Below are 24,000 nucleotides of genomic sequence, written 5' to 3' on the forward strand. Positions count from 1 at the left end.
TATTTTAACAATAGGCAACAAACGGGTGGTTGTATGTTACAACAACCCCCAAATAAAACGGTAATAATTATACAGCCTAAGAACCTTTTCGTCATGTAATTTCAAAAGAATGACAGGGTAAACAGATAAGTGAAACTAGTACAGCCAGTGAAATAGACTGTGAAAAGCTTATCCTATCCTAGGCTTGGCTCTGGAGAACTCCAGGCCACTGGTGCTATGCCACGTACGCTGTCGTCTGGAGTGCAGACTCTGACTTGGCACAGGTGGATGGTGAAGATGGCATGGGAGCGCGAGCTCTGGATGTTCATCTGGGTGCTGGCTGTAGTACGGGACAGAGCACCCAGCTTCAGACACTGCATCATCTGTACAGGAAGGGAGGGAGGGAGGGAGGGAGGGAGGGAGGGAGGGAGGGAGGGAGGGAGGGAGGGAGGGAGGGAGGGAGGGAGGGAGGGAGGGAGGGAGGGAGGGAGGGACCAGGGACAGGAAAAGAATGGGAGAGTTTAGAGTTAGTACAGTGTATTCAAGAGAGAAATTCTGTTTGACAATTTCAAACAAACTGTCACACCCTGATCTGTTTCACCTGTCTTTGTGCTTGTCTCCACCCTCCTCCATGTGTCGCCCATCTTCCTCATTATCCCCAGTGTATTTATACCTGTGTTCTCTGTTTGTCTGTTGCCAGTTTGTTTTGCTTCGTCAAGCCGGCCAGCGGTTTTTCCCGTGCTCCTGTCTGTGTCTAGTTCCTGTTTTCTAGCTTTCCCGGTTTTTGACCATTCTGCCTGCCTTGACCTTGAGCCTGCCTGTCATTCTGTACCTTGTCACACCACCCTGGATTACTGACCCTGAGCCTGCCTGCCGTTCTGTACCTTTCGGACTCTGCTCTGGACTACTGACCTCTGCCTGCCCTTGACCTGTTGTTTGCCTGCCCCCCTGTTTTTGCAATAAACTTTTGTTACTTCGAAACTGTCTGCATCTGGGTCTTCTCCTGAGCCTTGACCCAAACACATACACGGACAGATTTAGGCTCACAGCAATAATATATGTCTAACCAATGACCATAGGTACAGATTGGTGTTCTTCTGCTTTAGATTGTGATTGAGACTAACCTCTGCCTCGGAGGTGACCGTGCGCGTGGTGACTCCCACAGTGTAGATGCCTCCGTTAGCGTCCTCATGAATCTTGATGGTGGATTTCTGTCTCTTCCCATCCATGTCCCGCGTTGATTCAAACAGATCCAACACCTCCTCATTGTACAGCTGGGATAAAGGGGGGAAAAACAAGCCAATGAACCAATACCCCAAAGCCAAATAACTGTGCATGGAAAACATCAACAGTTAAGTGATTTTGGTTATGGAAAGTATACTGCTTTATTAGTTTTTAGAGACATGTATCAGCAAGCGATATCAGATTGGAGTGAGACACGTAATTCCCTAGTAATTACTCTATGGTGATAAATCATCTGCCTGTAGAGTTACATTAGCTGAACACATCACATGAGCAGACAGAAGTGCAGTATACTTCCATCTGCTCCAGGTTGCTACACACAGCTGCTGCAACCCCTAGCCAGAACCCTTTCCCCTAATACCTCTCTTGTGTTAGCAGCTCTAAGGGAAGGGAACCGGATAGGTTTAAGTAAGCAATAATGAAGGCTCCACACCTTGCCTTCCATGGCCAATGGGCTTCTTTTCAGAGATTTAGAATCCTGCATCTCCAAGCTTCCTCATGTTGCAGAGCTAATGGGAGACTACCGAGAGATTGTATTTCTGGTTCAAAAGTGTAACTAGTGGGGATTGAATACGGGTCTCCCGCTCCCCAACCCAACGTCTTAACCAAATCGCCTCAGCCACAAAAAGCACATAGTACGTTTTGTCCTTTCCATCACACATACCTCCAGGAACTGTGCGTTGATCTTGAACTCGGGTACAGGCTTGCCCTGCTCTGTGGCGGCCTGCCGTCGTTCCTCAATGCCCCTGAAGAGGTGCTTGACTGCCCGGGGAATGATGCCCAACTCCTCCTCACTGATGTTCACGTCAAACCCTGTACCCATGGTGTAGGTCTTCCCCGAACCAGTCTGGGGGAGAGGGAGAAGAAGGGGGATGATATGATAGGATCCCTAACCAATGATATTGTTTCATTTATTTACTAATCTATCTTACTTCAAACTTATTCAGACAGTCAGTGGGCCTATGCTGCTATTTCATGAATACAGGAAGTTATAAACGGGGAGCTTTTCTTACTCAAATTTAAAAAACAGTACAAAACGCCAGAATAGAAGAAAAACAAGCCCTGTCAAATGACTCTCCTGGACTAAAGCCACTCCTAATATATGTAGCTACTACTGCACAGTGCACACACATTGGGGTTGGGGGCTTGGTTGTCATGGTGACTACCATAGGAATGCGACGCCAATTCACACGTCACCTGACAGTAGTGTGTGTGTGTGTGTGAGTGTCTGTGTGTGTGTGTGTGTGTGTGTGTGTGTGTGTGTGTGTGTGTGTGTGTGTGTGTGTGTGTGTGTGTGTGTGTGTGTGTGTGTGTGTGTGTGTGTGTGTGTGTGCCCGTGCCTTTTTGTGTGTATTTGTGTAGATGTCATGTGAGTGTGTGTGCATGCATGCGTACATATACATTGTTGTGTGTGAGTGTGCATGTGTATGTGTGTTCGTGTGTGCGTGACCCGCTGAATGAGAGTCTGACAGGGAGACAACGGGGCTGAGAAGAATGGAGCCAGCAGAGGAGAATGGACAGAGAGATTAAGAGGAGGAGAGGAGTGAAAGGAGAGTTTGGCAGAGCTCCACTATAGAGCTTCAGATCAGAGGAAGAGGTGGTGACAGAGGCAAAAGCAAAAAATACGAGAGAGAAAGAGAGAGAGAGAGAGAGAGAGAGGAGATAAAGTGAATGAGTTTGAGAGAGTAAGAGTAAGAGCAAGAAAGGGTAAGGGGGATACCTAGTCAGTTGTACAACTGAACGCCTTCCACTGAAAGACAGACAGGCAGAGAGAGAGAGTAGAGAGAAAGAGAGAGAGAGAGAGAGAGAGAGAGAGAGAGAGAGAGAGAGAGAGAGAGAGAGAGAGAGAGATAGCGAAAGAGAGCCTGATAGATAGATATGAACATGTACTGTAGAAAGTCAGTCACATGTGCTAATCTATCAAGCCAATAAAAACCCTGAGGTTGGTCACGTTAGAACATGCCTGCTGTTGCTGAGTTGACTGAGTTTTCGTGGCCTGTTGGCTTCTCTCTTCATCTGAAATGAGCTCTATGAAGACGTGGAGCCTAACTGAGAACAGTTTCAAAGCAGTGCTATATCACTCACTGAGATTGGATAAATGACGTTGTTATGGCCAATGTGAGTTTAGCAGAGTTACAGTATATCCCTCACTGAGTCACAGATAGGGGTTTGATGAATGACGTTGCAATAGCCAGTGTGAGTTTGGTATTGGAAACAAGGTGTGATAACATGTTCTGCTTGCTTACAGTAACACCACTGTTTTTGAATTCATCCGCCAAGGGACCAGAGACCACAGGACACGTGGTGGATTCCTGTGTGTGGCAGAGCCACGCCCTTTCCTTGGGTGTGTCCAGCATTGCACCGCATTGCGTCTGTAGGCAAATATGGTGCGTGTATGTGTTTGTGTCTTTTATGCGTTTGTGCGCATGTTTGTAAATGTGTGTGTGCACGTGTGTATGTGTATGCATTTGTGCATGTACGCCTCTGTGTGTGTGTGTGTGTGTGTGTGTGTGTGTGTGTGTGTGTGTGTGTGTGTGTGTGTGTGTGTGTGTGTGTGTGTGTGTGTGTGTGTGTGTGTGTGTGTGCGTGTGTGCGTGTGTGTGTGTGTGTGTCATGCAAATATCTGACCTGTCCATAGGCGAAGATGGTAGCGTTGTACCCCTCGAAGCATCCCTCAATGAGTTTCTCAGTGCAGTGTGTGTAGATGCTGTCCTGCTGGGAGTCCATGTCAAACACGTAGTCGTAAGTGAACGCCTTGTCTTTACCCAGCATCACCTGGGGCTCGGCGGGCATGCAGAACGTACAGATGTGACATCCTTCGATCTTCTCCCTCGCCAGCTGAGGACGAATCCTGAGAGAGGGTCGAGAGAGATGCCGGGTTAGGGTTTGTAACTGTATAAAACGTTAAACATGAATAGATATACAGAAAAGGAGAGGGACGGAGAGAGAGAGAGAGATAGAGAGAGAGAGAGAGAGAGAGAAAGAGAGGGGGAGAGAGAGAGAGAGAGAGAGAGAGAGAGAGAGAGAGAGAGAGAGAGAGAGAGAGAGAGAGAGAGAGAGAGAGAGAGAGAGAGAGAGAGAGAGAGAGAGAGAGAGAGAGAGAGAGAGAGGAAGCGAGAGTTTATCATGGAGATGTTTTGTGTGCTTGGTTTCCATCTATGCTTTCTTAATTGCTGAAGGCAAAGTTACATTATAGAAGCTTTATTGCTTCTATAAAACAGTTAGCTTCATCTGTGCTACATACAGTAGATCTGTTGGTCCAGCTATTAGTAATACGTGTATTATTCACTAATCTGTTTTTCTAGGGGTCTGGAGTTTGTGTGTGTGTGTGTGCATACCTGCGTGTTTGTATGTGTGCCTGCGTGCGTGCATACCTGCGTGTGTGTGTTTGCGTGCCGGCGTATGTGTGTCTGTGTGTGCGATTCCCCTCACGCTGCCAGCACACTCCACCACTCTGCCCCATACAGAGCCCCCAGTGTTCGAGCATGGGCTCAAAGAAGAGTGGAAGCTGTGGAGCTACACTAGGTAAACAGTCACACCCTGCCTTGCAATTCCCCCATACACGCTGCCCCTGCGCCTGTCTAGCTCATCACAAAAGTCACTGGACAAATATCACAGGATTTCAACTAAATTCAAATGGGAAACATTCAGAAGACTTGATGGACGAGTACTGTAAGTAAACGCATCACTTGTGTTAGGCCTGTAATTGTGTTTATAAGGACAGTATTGTGATTGGAGAGTCACAACAGAGTCATGCTACAAAACACACACACACACACACACACACACACACACACACACACACACACACACACACACACACACACACACACACACACACACACACACACGCACACACACACACACACACACCAGTCAGGCTACAGTGGTGTTATTGTGCCCCAGTGACATCAGATCCCAGCTATTTAGCATCCTCTCTCTGGGATTACACAGTGAATGAGAAGAGGGGACAAAGCGAGGGAGGGATAGATGAGAGGAGAGGAGGAAGAGAAGAGGGGAAGGGGAGGCTGCATTACCTGTAATGTTACACCTCTAGTACATAATCTGGGTCATAACTTCCTTCTGTATTTGCTACAGAGTATTTCAGTATTTCCGTATTGATGCTGCCTCAACAGGTAGGCTAGTTGTTGACTGTATAGTGTACTAGTCCATTACTGATCTCTTTGTTCATGTTCCTGCAGAACACCCCTCTGACAAACCAGCCAAAGATGAGATCAAAGATACTAGATAATACACAGCACTGGTCATGAGATTACATTCAATAGCATTTCATTTGGTGTCAAATGTCCCAACATGAGGAAAGATAGTGAGTCCAGTGCAGTGTAAATCACATCATTGGTCTGATTGATTGTGATGAAAGCATCCCAGCCAAGGCGGTGACGCAAGACAAACAGTCAAACACTCCTCCTTGTGTGTGTGTGTATGTCTAGGACTCCAGCCTTGCTCTGTGACATCCCCCAGTGTCTTCCATACACAATGTCCTGGGGGAATCTCAATTGCATTTCCTTGTTTCCTTGCTTCCTCTCTCCTTGAGGCGAGGAGAGAGAACATGAGGAATCAAGGAAATTAAAGTGAAATTCTCCCAGGATATTTGACCAGCTCAGGATTGTTGACAGATTTCTCCTGAATTAGACCAATAAACTTAACTGATCACTGCCACTTCAAAGCTGCTTTCTCAACACCAGAAAGACATTCCAGACCAGAAGTTTGTTTAAACAGTATAGGCCTCTAGACCAGAGCCATATAGATCAATGTATACCACCGTTAAAAAGTTTGGGGTCACTTAGAAATGTCCTTGTTTTTGAAAGAAAAGCACATTTTTTGTCCATATAAAATAACATCAAATTGATCAGAAATACAGTGTAGACATTGTTAATGTAAATGACTATTGTAGCTGGAAATGGCTGATTTTTTATGTAATATCTACATAGGCATACAGAGGCCCATTTTCAGCAACCATCACTCCTGTGTTCCAATGGCACGTTGTGCTAGCTAATCCAAGTTTATCATTTTAAAAGGCTAATTGATCAGTAGAAAACCCTTTTGAAATTATGTTAGCACAGCTGAAAACCGTTGTTCTGATTAAAGAAGCAATAAACCTGGCCTTCTTTAGACTAGTTGAGTATTTGGAGCATCAGGATTTGTGTGTTCGATTACAGGCTCAAAATGGCCAGAAACAAATAACTTTCTTCTGAAATTCGTCAGTCTATTCTTGTTCTGAGAAATGAAGACTATTCCATGCGAGAAATTGCCAAGAAACTGAAGATCTCGTACAACGCTGTGTACTACTCCCTTCACAAAACAGAGCAAACGGGCTCTAACCAGAATAGAAAGAGGAGTGGGAGGCCCCGGTGCACAACTGAGCAAGAGGACAAGTACATTAGAGTGTCTAGTTTGAGAAACAGACGCCTCACAAGTCCTCAACTGGCAGCTTCATTAAATAGTACGCGCAAAACACCAGTCTCAACGTCAACAGAGACGAGGCGACTCCGGGACTCCGCTGGCCTTCTAGACAAAGTTCCTCTGTCCAGTGTCTGTGTTCTTTTGCCCATCATTTTTATTGGCTAGTCTGAGATATGGGTTTTTCTTTCTAACTCTGCCTAGAAGGCCAACATCTGGGAGTCGCCTCTTCACATTATATATAATGAGAAGTTTATGAGTGTTGAGCACACTTCACAGTGCAGTGTGAGTGAGTAGTGCACTTGTGTACATTATATTTGTCCTCTAGCTGGGATAGTTGACTGACAGGTTTTAGGCTATGAGTGAAATGAAAACACTGGCTCCTTCAGGGTGATGAATGGTTGACATATACAGTAGCTGCTCCATACCTTCATGTAGACTTTAGACTTGAAGCACTAATCCACCCTCTCGTCTACATCAGTGTTTTTCAACACTAGTCCTGGGGATCCAGAGTGGTGTAAATGTTTGTTCTCGCCCAGCTCTGACAAAACGAATCAAGGTAATCAGTGAATGTGTTGTTTTCGAGTAATCTAACTCTCCAGTTCCTGTACCTTTATAGGGGACCCAAAGCTTTTGCCTAACACAGTACAAGGGGACTGACTGACTGACATTTATCCTCCATGACAACTCAGTCAACCCCCCGGTCAGGTTAAGCCTGCTTCGGGGGAATATAAAGTATATGTTGAAAGTATTTAATAATCCGGGTCAGAAGAGGTGGGCTGTAGTTAACTGAGGTGGGTTAGGTCGCTTCTGCGAGATGAAAGGCTGACACGCACATGGACTGACGCACACACATACACGCAAGCAAACACACGCGCGTACGGACACACACCGCAGAGCTCCTGACAGACTCTCCCCATGTGACATGTCCAGTGAGCCTCACGCTGGAGACCTCATTACAGCGATTACAGTGACAGCCAGAGGAGCCATGCACCATGGCGGCGGCATATGCTAACTCACTAACTCCTCTCAGAATAAAATGGAACAGCGCCAGGCTAGCTCACTGTAGCTCTACCCCATTCAGAAGCAGCTGTCCTGGGCCTGAGCTGAGACTCTCCTTTCTCTCCTATGGACCCAGTCCGAATTATCTGGGGCAGCCTTGCCTGTCTGTCTCTCTTTGTCTCTCTTTGTCACATTCTCTCTCTGTCCTTCTCTCCCTCTCTTCTCCCTCTCATGTTCTGTCTCTCTCATTCTCTCCCTCCCTCCCTCTCTCTCTCTCTGTCCCCTTCCTCCACACAGCTACCACCACCACCACACATTGACCTGGTTCAAAGGGCAGAAAGACGCAGGACCAGGCGGTAGCACAGTCACATTTCTAGCCAGCATAATCTCCTACTAAACAAACACACTTCAAACAGAATGGCTCTTGTAAAAATTGAAATGTACTGCAGGCCAGAGGCCAGGGTGCACTGGCTGCACCGGAGAAGGCTGGTGACCATCATAACCAGTGTTCTCTGCTATGGATATGGTTGAGTCTATACAGTATGTGTGTAGATATCCTTGAATAATAATACTATGCTGGTAAGAAAGGTGATTAAGCAACAGCTTAATCTTGCTGACTCACTGCAGATCAGGACCTGACCTCAGCCCCTGCCTCCGCCTCAGCCAACCACAATGGTCCCCTGAGAGACCATCACGCATCATTTCCTATCTGCAAACCACAACAGTCACAGCCCTAATCTAATTCTAGAGCTACAACGAGTCCAGAGAAGCATCTGGACCCACACTGAAGGGAAACAACAGGCACGATACACAACTAGATTACAGGAAACAATCAATCATTCACTCATATAGACTTCTTCGGATTCATTTGAGAAGAAAACAGAAAGAAGAGGGAGGATTGCTGCCCTGTGTCCACACATTGCAAAGAGAGGAGAATAGAGATAGGCCGGTGGCTTTTTAACTCCACTCATATCAGAGGTTAAATTGTGGCCAAGTACCTGGGGAATTCAGGCACTAGGAACAGGGTTTTTAAAGGCCCAATGCAGACGTTTTTTTCCCATCAAGAACAAATCATTTCTGCGTAACAATTAAGTGCCTTACTGTATTTAATTAGGGCTCTCGGCGGCGCAGTAGTCTAAGACACTGCAACTTAGTGGAAGAGGGGTCACTGCAGTACCTGGTTCGAATCCAGGCTGCATCACATCCGGCTGTAATTGGGAGTCCCATAGGGATAAATAAGAATTTGTTCTTAACTGACTTGCCTGGTTAAATAAAATAATAATTTTAATTTGTCTGGGAGAGGTCTGTGTGGGGAGGGGGAAACTAAAAACTGGCTGTTATTGGCGGCAGGTAACCTAGTGGTTAGCGCGTTGGGCCAGTAACCGAAAGGTTGCTGGATCGAATCACCGAGCTGACAAGATACAAAAATCTGTCGTTCTGCCCCTGAACAAGGCAGTTCCCTGGTAGGCCGTCATCGTAAAAAAGAATTTGCCTGACTTGCCTAGTTAAATTTAAAGAAAATTGGCAGAGAGGTTTGGAACTCTCGTTGTTATTGCTCTATTAATCAATTTACTGCATGGTGATGTCTCCATGGAAAGCCCAAACTCCATGCAAACCTTCTGATTAGACGGCCTTGTGTAGATTGTATTTTCAACCAGCAACTATCAGTAAATAACAGTGATCAAATTTGTTCACACTTTTACAGTGTTAGTTCCATCAGCTATTGTACAATATGATATACTGTAAACCATAGTAAAAAAATATTTTGACTGCATTGGGCCTTTAATGAGCGTTGGAGCAGACCCTTTACTCCCCAGGTTGTCTTTACCCTGAGACACTGATGCTGTAGAGCAGAGGTTAATGAGGGACCGTTCTACACACACACATTCATACATACACACACACGTGCGCGCACACACATACAAAAACATGCCTACATACACAGGCATGCACACACACCCTTCTCTGGCCCTTCACTGCACCTGAAACGGAGACCAGGGAACTTTAGACACCAGATTTACAGTGAACTTCTGATACACACACACACACACACACACACTGATAAATGGTTCTGTTGTTGTGCTGCTTACGACAAGTGTCTCAATCAGTTTTGAAAGGTCCCCTTGAAAGAAGAATGAAAAGCTTCAGCTACGCCCTCTATTCTTCAGGAATCAGTAACTACAGGAAACACTACAGCAGCCTCTCCTCTCTCTCGTAAAGTACCTTTAGTTTGGCGGTTAAGTTGTACATGGTCATTATGTAACTAACTACAGCAGTCAAGGGAGCAGGCAGCTGATGTACAATGGCCTATGGCAAGCAGGTTGTATAACTTGTCTCCTCTGGAGCAGAACAGGCCTGGGTTAATGGATGCCCAGAGATAGAGGAAGAAGAGAGGGGATGGGGAAGGAAATGGCACTTTAGCCCTTTCCTGCAGTCAAATGACCTAGTGGCCTAATGGGTGGAATTGTATTCATATTTTTCAGGATTTCATAATTAATAAACATAATTTAAAATCTGGTGTTTCTATGTCTAAAGCTTTTGTTATATTTTAGTTTTCTGTAATGTACTGTACAGTACCAGTCAAAAGTTTGGACACATCTACTCATTCAAGGTTTTTTCTTTATTTATACTATTTTCTACATTGTAGAATAATAGTGAAGACATCAAAACTATGAAATAACACATATGGAATCATGTAGCAACCAAAAATGTGTTAAACAAATCAAAATATATTTTATATTTGTGATTCTTCAAAGTAGCCACCCTTTGCCTTGGTGACAGCATTCCACATTCATGGCATTCTCTCAACCAGCTTCACCTGGAATGCTTTTCCAACAGTCTTGAAGGAGTTCCCACATATACTGAGCACATATACTGTTGGCTGCTTTTCCTTCAGTCTGCGGTTCAACTCATCCCAAACCATCTCAATTGGGTTGAGGTCGGGTGATTGTGGAGGCCAGGTCATCTGATGCAGCACTCCATCACTCTCCTTCTAGATCAAATAGCCCTTACACAGCCTAGAGGTGTGTTGGGTCATTGTCCTGTTGAAAAACAAATGATAGTCCCACTAAGCTCAAACCAGATGGGATGGTGTATCGCTGTAGAATGCTGCGGTTAAGCATGCCTTAAATTCTAAATAAATCCCTGACAGTGTCACCAGCAAAGCACCCCCACACCATCACACCTCCTCCTCCATGCTCCACGGTGGGAACTACACATGCAGAGGTCATCCTACTCTGCGTCTCACAAACACACGGCGGTTAGAACCAAAAATCGCAAATTAGGACTCATCAGACCAAAGGACAGATTTCCACCAGTCTAATGTCAACTGCTTGTTACTTTGCAGCAATTAGACCATGAAGGCCTGAGTCACGCCGTCTCCTCTGAACAGTTGATGTTTAGAGGTGTCTCTTACTTGAACTCTGTGAAGCTTTTATTTGGGCGGCAATTTCTGAGGCTGGTAACTCTAATGAACTTATTCTCTGCAGCAGAGGTAACTCTGGGTCTTCCTTTCCTGTGGCGGTGTCACGGCCGTCGTAGGGAGGAGACCAAGGCGCAGCGTGGTAAGCGTACATTCTTCTTTATTAAAGAACGAACACTGAACAAAAACGAACAAAATAACAAAACGAACCGTGAAGCTAATATGGATAGTGCAGACAGGCAACTAAACATAGATCAAGAACCCACAAAACCAAAAAGGAAAATGGCAACCTAAATATGATCCCCAATCAGAGACAACGATAAACAGCTGTCTCTGATTGGGAACCAATTCAGGTCACCATAGACTTACATATACCTAGATTTACCAAAACCCCTAGACATACAAAAAACCCTAGACAATACAAAACAAGCACACCTACCCTCGTCACACCCTGACCTAACCAAAATAATAAAATAAACATAGATAACTAAGGTCAGGGCGTGACAGGCGGTCCTCATGAGAGCCAGTTTCATCATAGCGCTTGATGGTTTTTGCGACTGCAGTTTTCCGGATTGACTGACCTTCATGTCTTAAAGTAATGATGGACTGCCGTTTCTCTTTGCTTATTTGAGCTGTTCTTGCCATCATATGGACTTGGTCTTTTACCATATAGGTCTATCTTCTATATACCACCCCTACCTTGTCAAAGCACAACTGATTTTCTGAAACGCATTAAGAAGGAAAGAAATTCCACAAATGTACTTTTAACAAGGCAAACCTGTTAATTGAAATGCATTCCATGTGACTACCTCAAGAAGCTGGTTGACAGAATGCCAAGAGTGTGCAAAGCTGTCATCAAGGCAAAAGGTGGCTACTTTAAAGAATCTCAAATATAAAATATATTTGGATTTGTTTAACACTTTTATGGTTACTACATGATTCCATATGTGTTATTTCATCGTTTTGATGTCTTCACTATTATTTTACAATGTAGAAAATAGTAAAAATAAAGAAAAACACTGGAATGAGTAGGGGTGTCCAAACTTTTGACTGGTACTGTATATAAAGTGTAATGTCGGGATGCAAACTCAAAATTTCAACTCTATATGTAACATGTTACGGGTGTCTTTTTTTAAAGCCCATAACCATATTTGTGAGGTGCATACTTTTATTTCAAAGTAGACCCTGATTTAGCCCACTGCAGTAAAAGGTTAATGGGAATATTCTTATTGTCCTCATCATCATCATTATCTGACAACATCCACTGATGTCATATGATATGCCTCTGATAGAGATGGGCTGGGCTGGGGGAGGATGAAGAAATGGACTGGGGGAGAAAAAGGCACTTAAATGGGAATATTACTTCCACTGTCATATGACTGACATCATGCACTGTCGTCATATGGAGTGGATGTCATACTCCTGTCCTCATGCTCCAATGTTGTGGGTTTGCTTCAATTATGACATTGTGAAGCAAAACGCAAAAGGCAACACTGTGTGTTGTGCGTGTGGATGACAACGTCATCTGTCATCATTCACTGTTCAGGACATCAGTTGCCTTTTCCAGGACATCAGGTGTGATTTCTCTTTTTCCCTCTACCTTAGAGGCCCCTGACTCACTGACTGACACATTGTTTAGAGTCTGTCATAATATCAGGGTTGTAATGGGGAGTACGTGCATTAAGCTATGTTTACAGAGCATCACTGTGAGTAATAGCTACAGCAAAAAAATAACAGCTGACAACAGCAGTGTCAGTGTTTAATGCTCAGTCTTTCACTAAGTTATGGTCCATTGTACTTGCTTTTAGGAACAGTCTGTCCATTGTTAAGTACTGTACCGGAGTGGAGATCATGAAGCAAGTCATTGGATAATTCTCAACGTCAATGCGCTGTGATTAACAGGTAGTAACAGGCTTTTCCCCCTTAGAGCACAGAAAGACAAACTCTGCGGATTTCAACAACGATCAACTGATGCAAACGATACATGTAAGCGCCTCCAACCAAATAAACCAAAAAACTTTTTCCTAAACCTTTTTCCTAAAATGTCTTCAACAAATGGTCTTTGAATTAATAAATGTCTCTCTTAGTGTCCAGTCTCCACACAGGAAAATTATGTCACTTCAGTTACCAAGGCCACTAGTGAAAGAAGGGGAATATTCAGCCAGAGAATTCTGCAACTCAAGAACCCCGACTTCTCTTCACCTGGCTTAAATCTGTCAGGGCTCTTCTACACGGGTGAGTGATGTCCATGCACAGGGTCACCACACTGGGCGGGGTGGGGTTCACTGACCAGTGGCCACAGCTCTAATGCTTCCTGGGTCAGAGGTCACATTGCAGCTACAGGGAAGAGCAGGAAACGAGGAGCAGGGGTCCACGCAGTGGCTGTCGGTTTCACACTGTCAGTTAGGGGGGGAAACCAGGACAAGAGACAAAGGACACACACACATACACCCATCTTCTCTTCCTCAAGCCAAGCACTATGATGAATAACACAAAATAACAGCGATCATATGTGGAAACATTCTGTTGTGACAAGGGCAGTTAAATACCATTATGCCACAAAGGGAACTCTGTCAAAACACCAGATAAGAGGATGACACTAACAGACATACAACCTTGTGAGTTGGAGTTATTTCGGATGGGAGAAAACAACCCAAGAATGTTTTGCAATGACACAGCCAAGGGCAGAGAGTGATTTTTGCAGAAAATAAATTGAGAGACGCATTATTTTCTTCTGGCAATGGGATACCAGTAAGATTCCTAAAACACATTAGTTTATCAATCTGGGCTAAGTTAATGTATCTGACCTCAAGCCAACACAAGCTTATCTTGTGATATTCTGTTGTGCCGCTTTAAGGGCTTGTATTGTGGTCATGTTCGGGTTTAAGGGCATTTTGTGATGGTCTTGTTGTGTGAAAGATAAAAATCTCATATCTATGTGTGAAACTAAAATAAAACAAATTTTAGAAAGTAAACACTCTGTCCCTCTGGCTAACAGGCTGGGGCAATGTTGTCGAACTCGAGTATAAAGGACTTGGACTTGGACTCGGAATCGAACACTAGGAACTTGGGAACTCGATACGGACTCAAGGTTTAGTGACTTGACTACATCACTGGGCTGGCGGTTGAGTGCAGCAGCTCAGCTGTAAAGTGCCTGTCGACAGAAGAGAGTCAAGAGACCCATCTCTCTATATATAAACAAAGAAGCTGTAGGTGAGGGAACGATACAAGGTGCAACACTGACACAGACACAAAGAAGTACTCAGCTATCAGTTATGGCCTAAGAGTAAAATACATATAGAGACGTCTCAGCCAGAAAGATTAAGCTACAACACGTAGCCTTACTTGTATACTGAGAGAAGTTGATGAAATTGAATAGATACTGTAACTATTGTTATTGTCTCCCGTAGTAAGTAAGGACACGTTGCAATATCACATGATGTGTGCCTGCAGCTGGTTTGCATGTATTTGTATGGCGGTTCGTGCATATGTATCATGAATGTACTGTAAAACAATAACGTTTTCCAGTGCCGTGGCAGGAAGTGCACTCTTCTCCTAAAAAATAATCCACCCTGGGCTAAGAGCAAGAGGAGGAGCTGGGCTTTGATAGACACTGAAAAACCAATGGGAGGTGTGGATGGTCAGCATAGACAAGGTGTCCGAAGAGGAGCATCACGTGCGTTGGGAGTCATAACCACACCTTTTAAAAAAGGTACCAGGCTTGGACTGAAATTAGAAGTAGCTGTGGTGCTACAAAATTCCTTAATTGCAAAGTGTCTTAACTGCAAGGGGTATACGGCATTCCAAGACGGCGTAGCAGTGTAGACGTCTTTGTCCTGTCGTGTCCCGTGTATATATCTTTTTACATCTTTTTCTTCGCATATCTTTTAAAAATACTTTCTTAAACCTCAACTTCTAAATACTCTCCTGCAACCCGCCTCACCCAATGTGGCGTGGATCTGCTTTTTTCTAAAGTATTTCTATTTACTTCTGATCTGGAATCCATCTACTGAAGATAGCCAGCTAACTGCCTACCAGCTATCAGTTAGCAAACCATTGCTAGCGGTCATCAGCTAACCTTTAGCTCGGAAAGCTCTCGCTAGTTCGAACAACGTGACTAAAACCAGAGCATAACGGACCTATTTCTCTCCATATCCCCGGATTCCTACCGCAAACTCTGAACATTTTCATCTGGATCTTCGCAACTAGCTAACCACAATCCCGGGTGACCACTCCTGGCTAGCGTTTCCATCCCGGAGCAGGCACCGGAGCAGGCACCAATTAGCCTGAAGCTAATTGGCTAGGGCTCCTGTGCTACCACTGAAGCCCACTCCTGGGCTACAAGACCCGGACCCATTTACTGCCGGTACGGAGCACGGAACCCCGCCTATCCTCTACGACTGGAATACCGACATAGTCTGCCCGGGGACTCCAACAGGCCCCTCAGGCGTGACGCCCGCTGAAGGCCCATTCTGCTAACCTACTAGGCCTGTTAGCTACCTAGAGCTACCTGGAACCCTACTAATTCCACGACTGGTCTATCGACGTCACCGCACGAAGAGGCAAAAACAGACTTCCCCCCCATCGCGACGTCCCCCAAAGGCTAACTTGCCTGCCCCGGTCTGCTAACTGCTAGCTTATCTTGCAGCTAGCGCAGCCAGGAAGCTAGCACCAGTTAGCAAACACAATTCTACAATTCACAACCTCTCTTTCGCCATCGCTATCCGGCTTGGATTCTCTGTCGACACGACCACGTCTGGTTTGCAGACGTGCCCTCAACCGGTCTCCGTCTGAGCAGACCCCCTCCGTCTGAGCAGACCACCCCCCCGGGCTACTAACTTTAAACGCCGCGGGCTAGCTTAGTGGAGGCCTCACTACTCCATCTACGGCTGCCCCGTGGACACTATGATCACTTGGCTACATAGCTTATGCCTGCTTGACTGTCCATTAATTCACGGTACTCCATTCTGTTTATTTGTGTTTTATCTGTCGGCTCTGTGCCTTAACTCAGGATCTGTGTGTAGTTAATCCGACCCTCTCTGCCCAGTCGTCGCCATTTTTACCTTCTGTTGCTGTGTTAGCTGACTAGCTGCTGTTATCTCACCTGCTGTTTTAGCTAGCTCTCCCAATCATGACCTGCAATCACTTTATGCCTTATTGTATGTCTCTCTCAAATATCAATATGCCTTGCATACTGTTGTTCAGGCTAGTTATCATTGTTTTGGTTTGCAATGGACCCCGTAGTTCCACTCTCCGTACCTCTGATACCTCCTTTGTCCCACCCCCCACACATGCGGTGACCTCACCCATTGAGACCAGCATGTCCAGAGATACAACCTCTCTTATCATCACCCAGTGCCTGGGCTTGCCTCCGCTGTACCCGTGCCCCACCATACCCTGGTCTGCACATTATGCCCAGAATCTATTCTACCACGCCCATAAATCTGCTCCTTTTATTCCTTGTCCCCAACGCTCTAGGCGACCAGTTCGAACTTCTAATTTTAAAAATTAATCTCTCCAGAAATAAATCTCTCACTGTTGCCGCCTGCTACCGACCCCCCTCAGCTCCCAGCTGTGCCCTGGACACCATCTGTGAATTGATCGCTCCCCATCTAGCTTCAGAGTTTGTTCTGTTAGGTGACCTAAACTGGGATATGCTTAACACCCCGGCAGTCCTACAATCTAAGCTTGATGCCCTCAATCTCACACAAATCATCAAAGAACCCACCAGGTACAACCCTAAATCCGTAAACATGGGCACCCTAATAGACATTATCCTGACCAACTTGCCCTCCAAATACACCTCTGCTGTCTTCAATCAAGATCTCAGCGATCACTGCCTCATTGCCTGTATCCGCCACGGGTCCACGGTCAAACGACCACCCCTCATCACTGTCAAACGCTCCCTGAAACACTTCTGCGAGCAGGCCTTTCTAATCGACCTGGCCCGGGTACCCTGGAAGGATATTGACCTCATCCCGTCAGTTGAGGATGCCTGGTCATTCTTTAAAAGTTACTTCCTCACCATATTAGACAAGCATGCTCCGTTCAAAAAATGCAGAACCAAGAACAGATATAGCCCTTGGTTCACTCCAGACCTGACTGCCCTCGACCAGCACAAAAACATCCTGTGGCGAACTGCAATAGCATCGAAGAGCCCCCGTGATATGCAACTGTTCAGGGAAGTCAGGAACCAATACACGCAGTCAGTCAGGAAAGCAAAGGCCAGCTTTTTCAAGCAGAAATTTGCATCCTGTAGCTCTAACTCCAAAAAGTTCTGGGATACTGTAAAGTCCATTGAAAACAAGAGCACCTCCTCCCAGCTGCCCACTGCACTGAGGCTAGATAACACGGTCACCACTGATAAGTCCGTGATAATCGAAAACTTCAACAAACATTTCTCAATGGCTGGCCATGCCTTCCACCTGGCGACTCCAACCTTGGCCAACAGCCCCGCCCCCCCCGCTGCTACTCGCCCAAGCCTCCCCAGCTTCTCCTTTACCCATATCCAGATAGCAGATGTTCTGAAAGAGCTGGAAAACCTGGACCCATACAAATCAGCTGGGCTTGACAATCTGGACCCCCTATTTCTGAAACTGTCCGCCGCCATTGTCGCACCCCTTATTACTAGCCTGTTCAACCTCTCCTTCGTATCATCTGAGATCCCCAAGGATTGGAAAGCTGCCGCTGTCATCCCCCTCTTCAAAGGGGGAGACACCCTGGACCCAAACTGCTACAGACCTATATCCATCCTGCCCTGCCTAGCTAAGGTCTTCGAAAGCCAAGTCAACAAACAGATCACTGACCATCTCGAATCCCACCATACCTTCTCCGCTGTGCAATCCGGTTTCCGAGCCGGTCACGGGTGCACCTCAGCCACGCTCAAGGTACTAAACGATATCATAACCGCCATCGATAAAAGACATTACTGTGCAGCCGTCTTCATCGACCTGGCCAAGGCTTTCGACTCTGTCAATCACCATATTCTTATCGGCAGACTCAATAGCCTCGGTTTTTCTAATGACTGCCTTGCCTGGTTCACCAACTACTTTGCAGACAGAGTTCAGTGTGTCAAATCGGAGGGCATGTTGTCCGGTCCTCTGGCAGTCTCTATGGGGGTACCACAGGGTTCAATTCTCGGGCCGACTCTTTTCTCTGTATACATCAATGATGTTGCTCTTGCTGCGGGCGATTCCCTGATCCACCTCTACGCAGACGACACCATTCTGTATACTTCCGGCCCTTCCCTGGACACTGTGCTATCTAACCTCCAAACGAACTTCAATGCCATACAACACTCCTTCCGTGGCCTCCAACTGCTCTTAAACGCTAGTAAAACCAAATGCATGCTTTCAACCACTCGCTGCCTGCACCCGCACGCCCGACTAGCATCACCACCCTGGACGGTTCCGACCTAGAATATGTGGACATCTATAAGTACCTAGGTGTGTGGCTAGACTGCAAACTCTCCTTCCAGACTCATATCAAACATCTCCAATCCAAAATCAAATCTAGAGTCGACTTTCTATTCCGGAACAAAGCCTCCTTCACTCACGCCGCCAAACTTACCCTAGTAAAACTGACTATCCTACCGATCCTCGACTTCGGCGATGTCATCTACAAAATAGCTTCCAATACTCTACTCAGCAAACTGGATGCAGTTTATCACAGTGCCATCCGTTTTGTTACTAAAGCACCTTATACGACCCACCACTGCGACCTGTATGCCCTAGTCGGCTGGCCCTCGCTACATGTTCGTCGTCAGACCCACTGGCTCCAGGTCATCTACAAGGCTATGCTAGGTAAAGTGCCGCCTTATCTCAGTTCACTGGTCACAATGGCTACACCCACCCGTAGCACGCGCTCCAGCAGGTGTATCTCACTGATCATCCCTAAAGCCAAAACCTCATTTGGACGCCTTTCCTTCCAGTTCTCTGCTGCCTGCGACTGGAACGAATTGCAAAAATCTCTGAAGTTGGAGACTTTTATCTCCCTCAACAACTTTAAAAATCTGCTATCCGAGGAGCTAACCAATCGCTGCAGCTGTACATAGTCCATCTGTAAACTACCCACCCAATTTACCTACCTCACCCCCATACTGCTTTTATTTATTTACTTTTCTGCTCTTTTGCACACCAGTATCTCTTCTTGCACATGATCATCTGATGATTTATCACTCCAGTGTTAATCTGCTAAATTGTAATTATTCGATTTCTTGCCTACCTCATGCCTTTTGCACATTGTATATAGATTCTCTTTTTTCTACCATGTTATTGACTTGTCTATTGTTTACTCCATGTGTAACTCTGTGTTGTTGTCTGTTCACACTGCTATGCTTTATCTTGGCCAGGTCGCAGTTGCAAATGAGAACTTGTTCTCAACTAGCCTACCTGGTTAAATAAAGGTGAAATAAAAAAATAAAAAAAATAAAAAAAAATACGTTTTTTTGTTTTTTTTTATCATGGTGACAGTTTAACTAGTGGAATGGATGTTACTCTGTGAGGGTTTGGTCCCATTGCACAATAGCAGCTGTTTTGGTGACTTACGCCCCACGTGAAAATCTGAAACAGAAGCCGCACTCAATATATTACACTAACATAACAAGGCATATCCGTTATAGTGTCAATTGTATTGCTTTCTGAAACAATGGTCTTCTTTTGACTTTACCTGAAATAGTGTAAAAGGCCCGTCTAGCTTCTAACATGAACAACTTGAAACCTGAAACACTGTTTGTGACCACTGTAGCCTAGCTCCAGGCTTGAGGGTATGCATAATGCATTCACTTCAAGGATATTGATGAAACAACCACTTGACTGGCTCCTCTGGGCCCACTTTACTTTATCAAACATACTAACACTTACATGGGCCAAAGTGCTCAAATCTAGTTGTTTATTCCATTTAGACTGAATTCATATGATTATTATTTTATTTGTTTTACTGCCCAGTGAATAAATACTTTAATATAGTTGTGTCCAGGACAGCTATAGCATTGTCTGTGTGTTTTAACAGCACTGGCCTAAAAACATGAAACAGAAGTAATGAGCACAGAATGAAAATGTGTAAAGCACAGGAAAAAGTCGAACCAAAATCTATGCGGCAGTCATTTATGTTCAAGAACAGCTTTGGAAAACACATGTTCATGAGAGTCACTGACTGACTCTGTCTCAGTAATGCACCAATGAATTGGTGAAAACAGGACTGTGCACTTCTGGTGGCAAAACATTGAACTTTTACTTGTCACATTCATTAACTCCACCAGAAGAGCATTAGGATGATAATGGACCATTTGAGCCTTGTGCGTGAAACTGGGGCTGAAGCATTAAGCCTCGCTAACTGACAGCAGTTGGCCAACTGGCACAGGCAGGCTGTGTATCTAACAACAACAAGCTACATTGGTGATCGCTGTGTGTGTGTGTGTGTGTGTGTGTGTGTGTGTGTGTGTGTGTGTGTGTGTGTGTGTGTGTGTGTGTGTGTGTGTGTGTGTGTGTGTGTGTGTGTGTGTGTGTGTGTGTGTGTGTGTGTGTGTGTGTGTGTGTGTGTGTGTGTGCATGTGTGTGTGGTGACTGTTTCGAATGCTACAAGTCAGTGAAAACCTGTCAGTCAACCTGTCTTAAACATGTACTTAGTTGCTGCTCTACAGTCTCCACCACCACACAGAAGTAATTACAGTGGGGGGGTGCAAACTCAAAATTGAATAGTGGGTGGGGGTTCTCTTATGGATATTACTACAGCTCGTCAAAGCTAATGTGCAATGTAGTTGTAACGATAGCAGCTTTGATTATGTTGTAAAGTCATGACAAGAATGATTAAGTGGATGCTTTAACCTTTTGTGTCATGTTTTTGTATTTGAAGTAAGTTAGCTTCGATGCCAGATATGTACTCATTATGTGCTTTCAAGTCAGTAGGGTTGGATCAAGGCAAGCACATACAGATCTGGCGGCCACCAGGCTGCAAGTATTACATTATATCAGAATATGAAATGTCCTATATAATAGCATTATCCTTGAGACAGGTTGGCAGACAGCAGACAAAGCTTTATGTTACCATGCAAGAACTCCTCTGATACAGAGACAGATAGACAATCAGCCTAATGGACCCAAGGCAACAGCAGAAAACAGGCTTAGACAGACACGGGGCTATCTCTGAAATGACTCTCTAGATCTCAGGAGTGTGTGTAACATTTTGTACTGGAGGTCTGCGTCTGTCTGAGGGTTTTGCGAAGAAAAAACAGTGCCTATCTATTTATGAGCCAGTGTAACGGCTGTCGTGCCAGTGTGTGTGTGTGTGTGTGAGAGAGAGACAGGGATAGGTAGAGAGAAAGGAAAAGCGAGCTACAGGCTTAGAGAGGGACTTGGCAAGAATGTGCCAGCATGTGGGTGCAGTGAGTGAATGTGTATATAATGTGATAAAGTGAGCTTTGGTCTGCTGGGCCGGAGTTCTCAGAATAGCAGAGAGAGCAGTAAGGTGCAGGGAAGGTATCCATTTACTGTGGGCTTAAGGGATCTGCTTACTGACCCATACACTGGACACTTGGATTAGTGACAGGTACCAAAGTTTATATCAGGGCCCAAGGGCAGGTGAAGAGGCAATGGTGTGTGGGGGATTTAGAACAAAGACCCAGAGTTATTCGAACTCAGGGTCCTATATTACATATTATGAACATGTTATTACATGCTATCTGATCATCTGAGTCTATGCGTGTCTTCGTTTTCGTGATCACAGTTAGATACAGTAGTTGGTCTTGTCCTGTATAGACTCTCTCCACTGGCTCCTCCAGGAGAATAATGAGTGGGAGCCTGATTGTCGAGGAAACAAATGACCAAATTAAAGTTGCAAAAGTGAGAGAGACTAAAAAATAACTGGCAAATGCGCACAGTAATGGCGCTGACAGAGATGGTCGCCTCGCTTCGCGTTCTTAGAAAACTATGCAGTATTTCCTTATTTTTAATGTATTATTTGTTACATTGTTACCCCAGGAAATCTTAAGTCTGATTACATACAGCCGGGAAGAACTATTGGATAAAAGAGCAACGTCAATTTACTTGTTAGATTTGCGTGTATAAGTAGTTGTTGGGGAATTGTTCGATTACTTGTTAGATATGAATGTTGGAACTGGAAGCACAAGCATTTCGCTACACTCACATTAATATCTGCTAACCATGTGAATGTGAGCAATACAATTTGATTTGTACAAAGCTAGCAAATAATTCATGAGGCATGTGCTTTCTATGCAGATGGATACATGGGCAGGGTTTACACACACTTGTGTCTGTCTGCGATTGTGTTGTGGGGAGCTAGCTATTTTAACACTGAGGACAGTCTCTGTACTGTTTATGCTACCAACAGTTCAGTGGCTATTATGCAGTCATTGCAATTAGTACTTAGTCCTAGCAGTTAAATACCTTTAACGTGAAATGACATTATATCGTTTTTGAAAACTCTAAATGCTGTCTGCCTGAAATGTCTGCAATTAAAACAGTCTCTACAGTATCATGTTATGTAGATGTGCTTGCTGCTAGTATATTGTCTCATGAATATGGCTGCATGTATGGCTGCATCCCAGTGCAGACAGAGACTTGGTAAACAGAGTACTGGGTCAAAGTCTGCCTGCAGTAACGAGAGAGAGGTGTAACCAGGTCTTAGTCTGTCTTCCACCGATCCTTCTCACATGACATTACAGATCTATGACACACACAGACGCAAGCGGTATTGCTTTCTCTTATCATATCCGCCCCTTCTCCCTTCATTCATAAATCCATGTAGTCATTATGTCTGCAGCCAGGGCATTGAGAAAAGGTGTACTGTAGCTTAAGCACCAACAAAGGAAACCCATTAAACATTTCCTACGAAATTGTGTTGGTCTATATGGGGGACTGATGGTGACACTTAAAACAAATCCACGGCAGTGCTGTTTGACATTTGACATGCGTCCTAGAATAAATGCAAGGAGAAACATAGTGGTATTGCTATCACTAATCCCCACGTAAACGTCGATTGCTTTGCCACATTGTAGTCTACTGTGCGTTATTTTGGAACCAATGCGCAAATGTTTAGGCTATCCACACATTAATGCTATTACACAGTAAACAGGCCATTATAACAGCCCATGCTGTGGTTTATCAACACCGGCATTGTCACAATAATAATCTAGGTACATTATCCTGGAGAGGCGTGACCAGGATGACCATTATTTTCCGACAGAACGGAACACCATCCATGGTCAGAGGCTTACCTCAATGCGACCCGCACCGAACTTTCGTCCTGTCCACTCATGGTTACGACGTCCGGAGGGTCGTTGCCGCTGGAACAACCACGATATAAACAGCTTGGTTTTCTTTTTATTTAACGGTTTACAGCAGGCAGCTTCGTTGCCGATGCGCTTGAGCCGCCACAGCTCACATCCACCTTATACAAATCATTTCAATACGAAGTCAGCATTAGTGTGATATTCTCTGTGCTATATTTCAGGCGAGGCGCATTCTGAATAAACGTGGGCTACGATATACGAGCTAACATTTTCAATGACATTACATTATTCCCGTGTGGAGGCCAGCCTTGCTAGGTGATAGGGACAGACAAATACACTTGCCCGCTCCTGTGTGTGACCGGAGGAGTGAAACGTAATCAAGCCACGCCTTCTGAGATGTACCCTACCAACCTGACAGTGGGAAAATATCAACCCCATTGAATGAGTGAATAAACATCGTAGCCATTCTATTTTAACACCATTCGTTGTAATCATTAAAGTGAATGTATATCGTTTTCTTACGAATGTAAAACGGTTCGGGTAAATGATAACCTTCTCAAGGCCAATTATAGAGGCCAATTGATGGACAATGTTGGATTATTGATGACCACTAGCTGAGTCTCAAACAATCACACCAGCTTGTTATCGGCAATGCAATTTAAAACGTCCAATGCAGTTAAAAACCGCC

The 24,000-nt window shown here is 45.0% G+C and overlaps 1 protein-coding gene across 7 annotated transcripts in view; it reads right to left on the minus strand.

Moving 5' to 3' along the window:
- The window catches only part of LOC129865282 (kinesin-like protein KIF21A), a 43,708-nt gene extending 20,035 nt beyond the window's left edge, over positions 1–23,673 (minus strand). For all 7 annotated transcript variants that reach the window (XM_055937935.1, XM_055937934.1, XM_055937933.1 and 4 more), the window contains exons 1-5: positions 23,298–23,673; positions 3,850–4,072; positions 1,886–2,068; positions 1,104–1,253; positions 228–362 (exon numbers count right to left, since the gene is read on the minus strand). In XM_055937935.1, the coding sequence (XP_055793910.1) occupies positions 228–362; positions 1,104–1,253; positions 1,886–2,068; positions 3,850–4,072; positions 23,298–23,338 (732 nt within the window). In that variant the 5' untranslated portion in view covers positions 23,339–23,673. The remainder of the gene's footprint in view (positions 1–227; positions 363–1,103; positions 1,254–1,885; positions 2,069–3,849; positions 4,073–23,297) is intronic.
- Positions 23,674–24,000: the final 327 nt, after the last annotated feature.

Source organism: Salvelinus fontinalis, chromosome 11 (assembly GCF_029448725.1).
Source record: "Salvelinus fontinalis isolate EN_2023a chromosome 11, ASM2944872v1, whole genome shotgun sequence".
NCBI lineage: Eukaryota > Metazoa > Chordata > Actinopteri > Salmoniformes > Salmonidae > Salvelinus > Salvelinus fontinalis.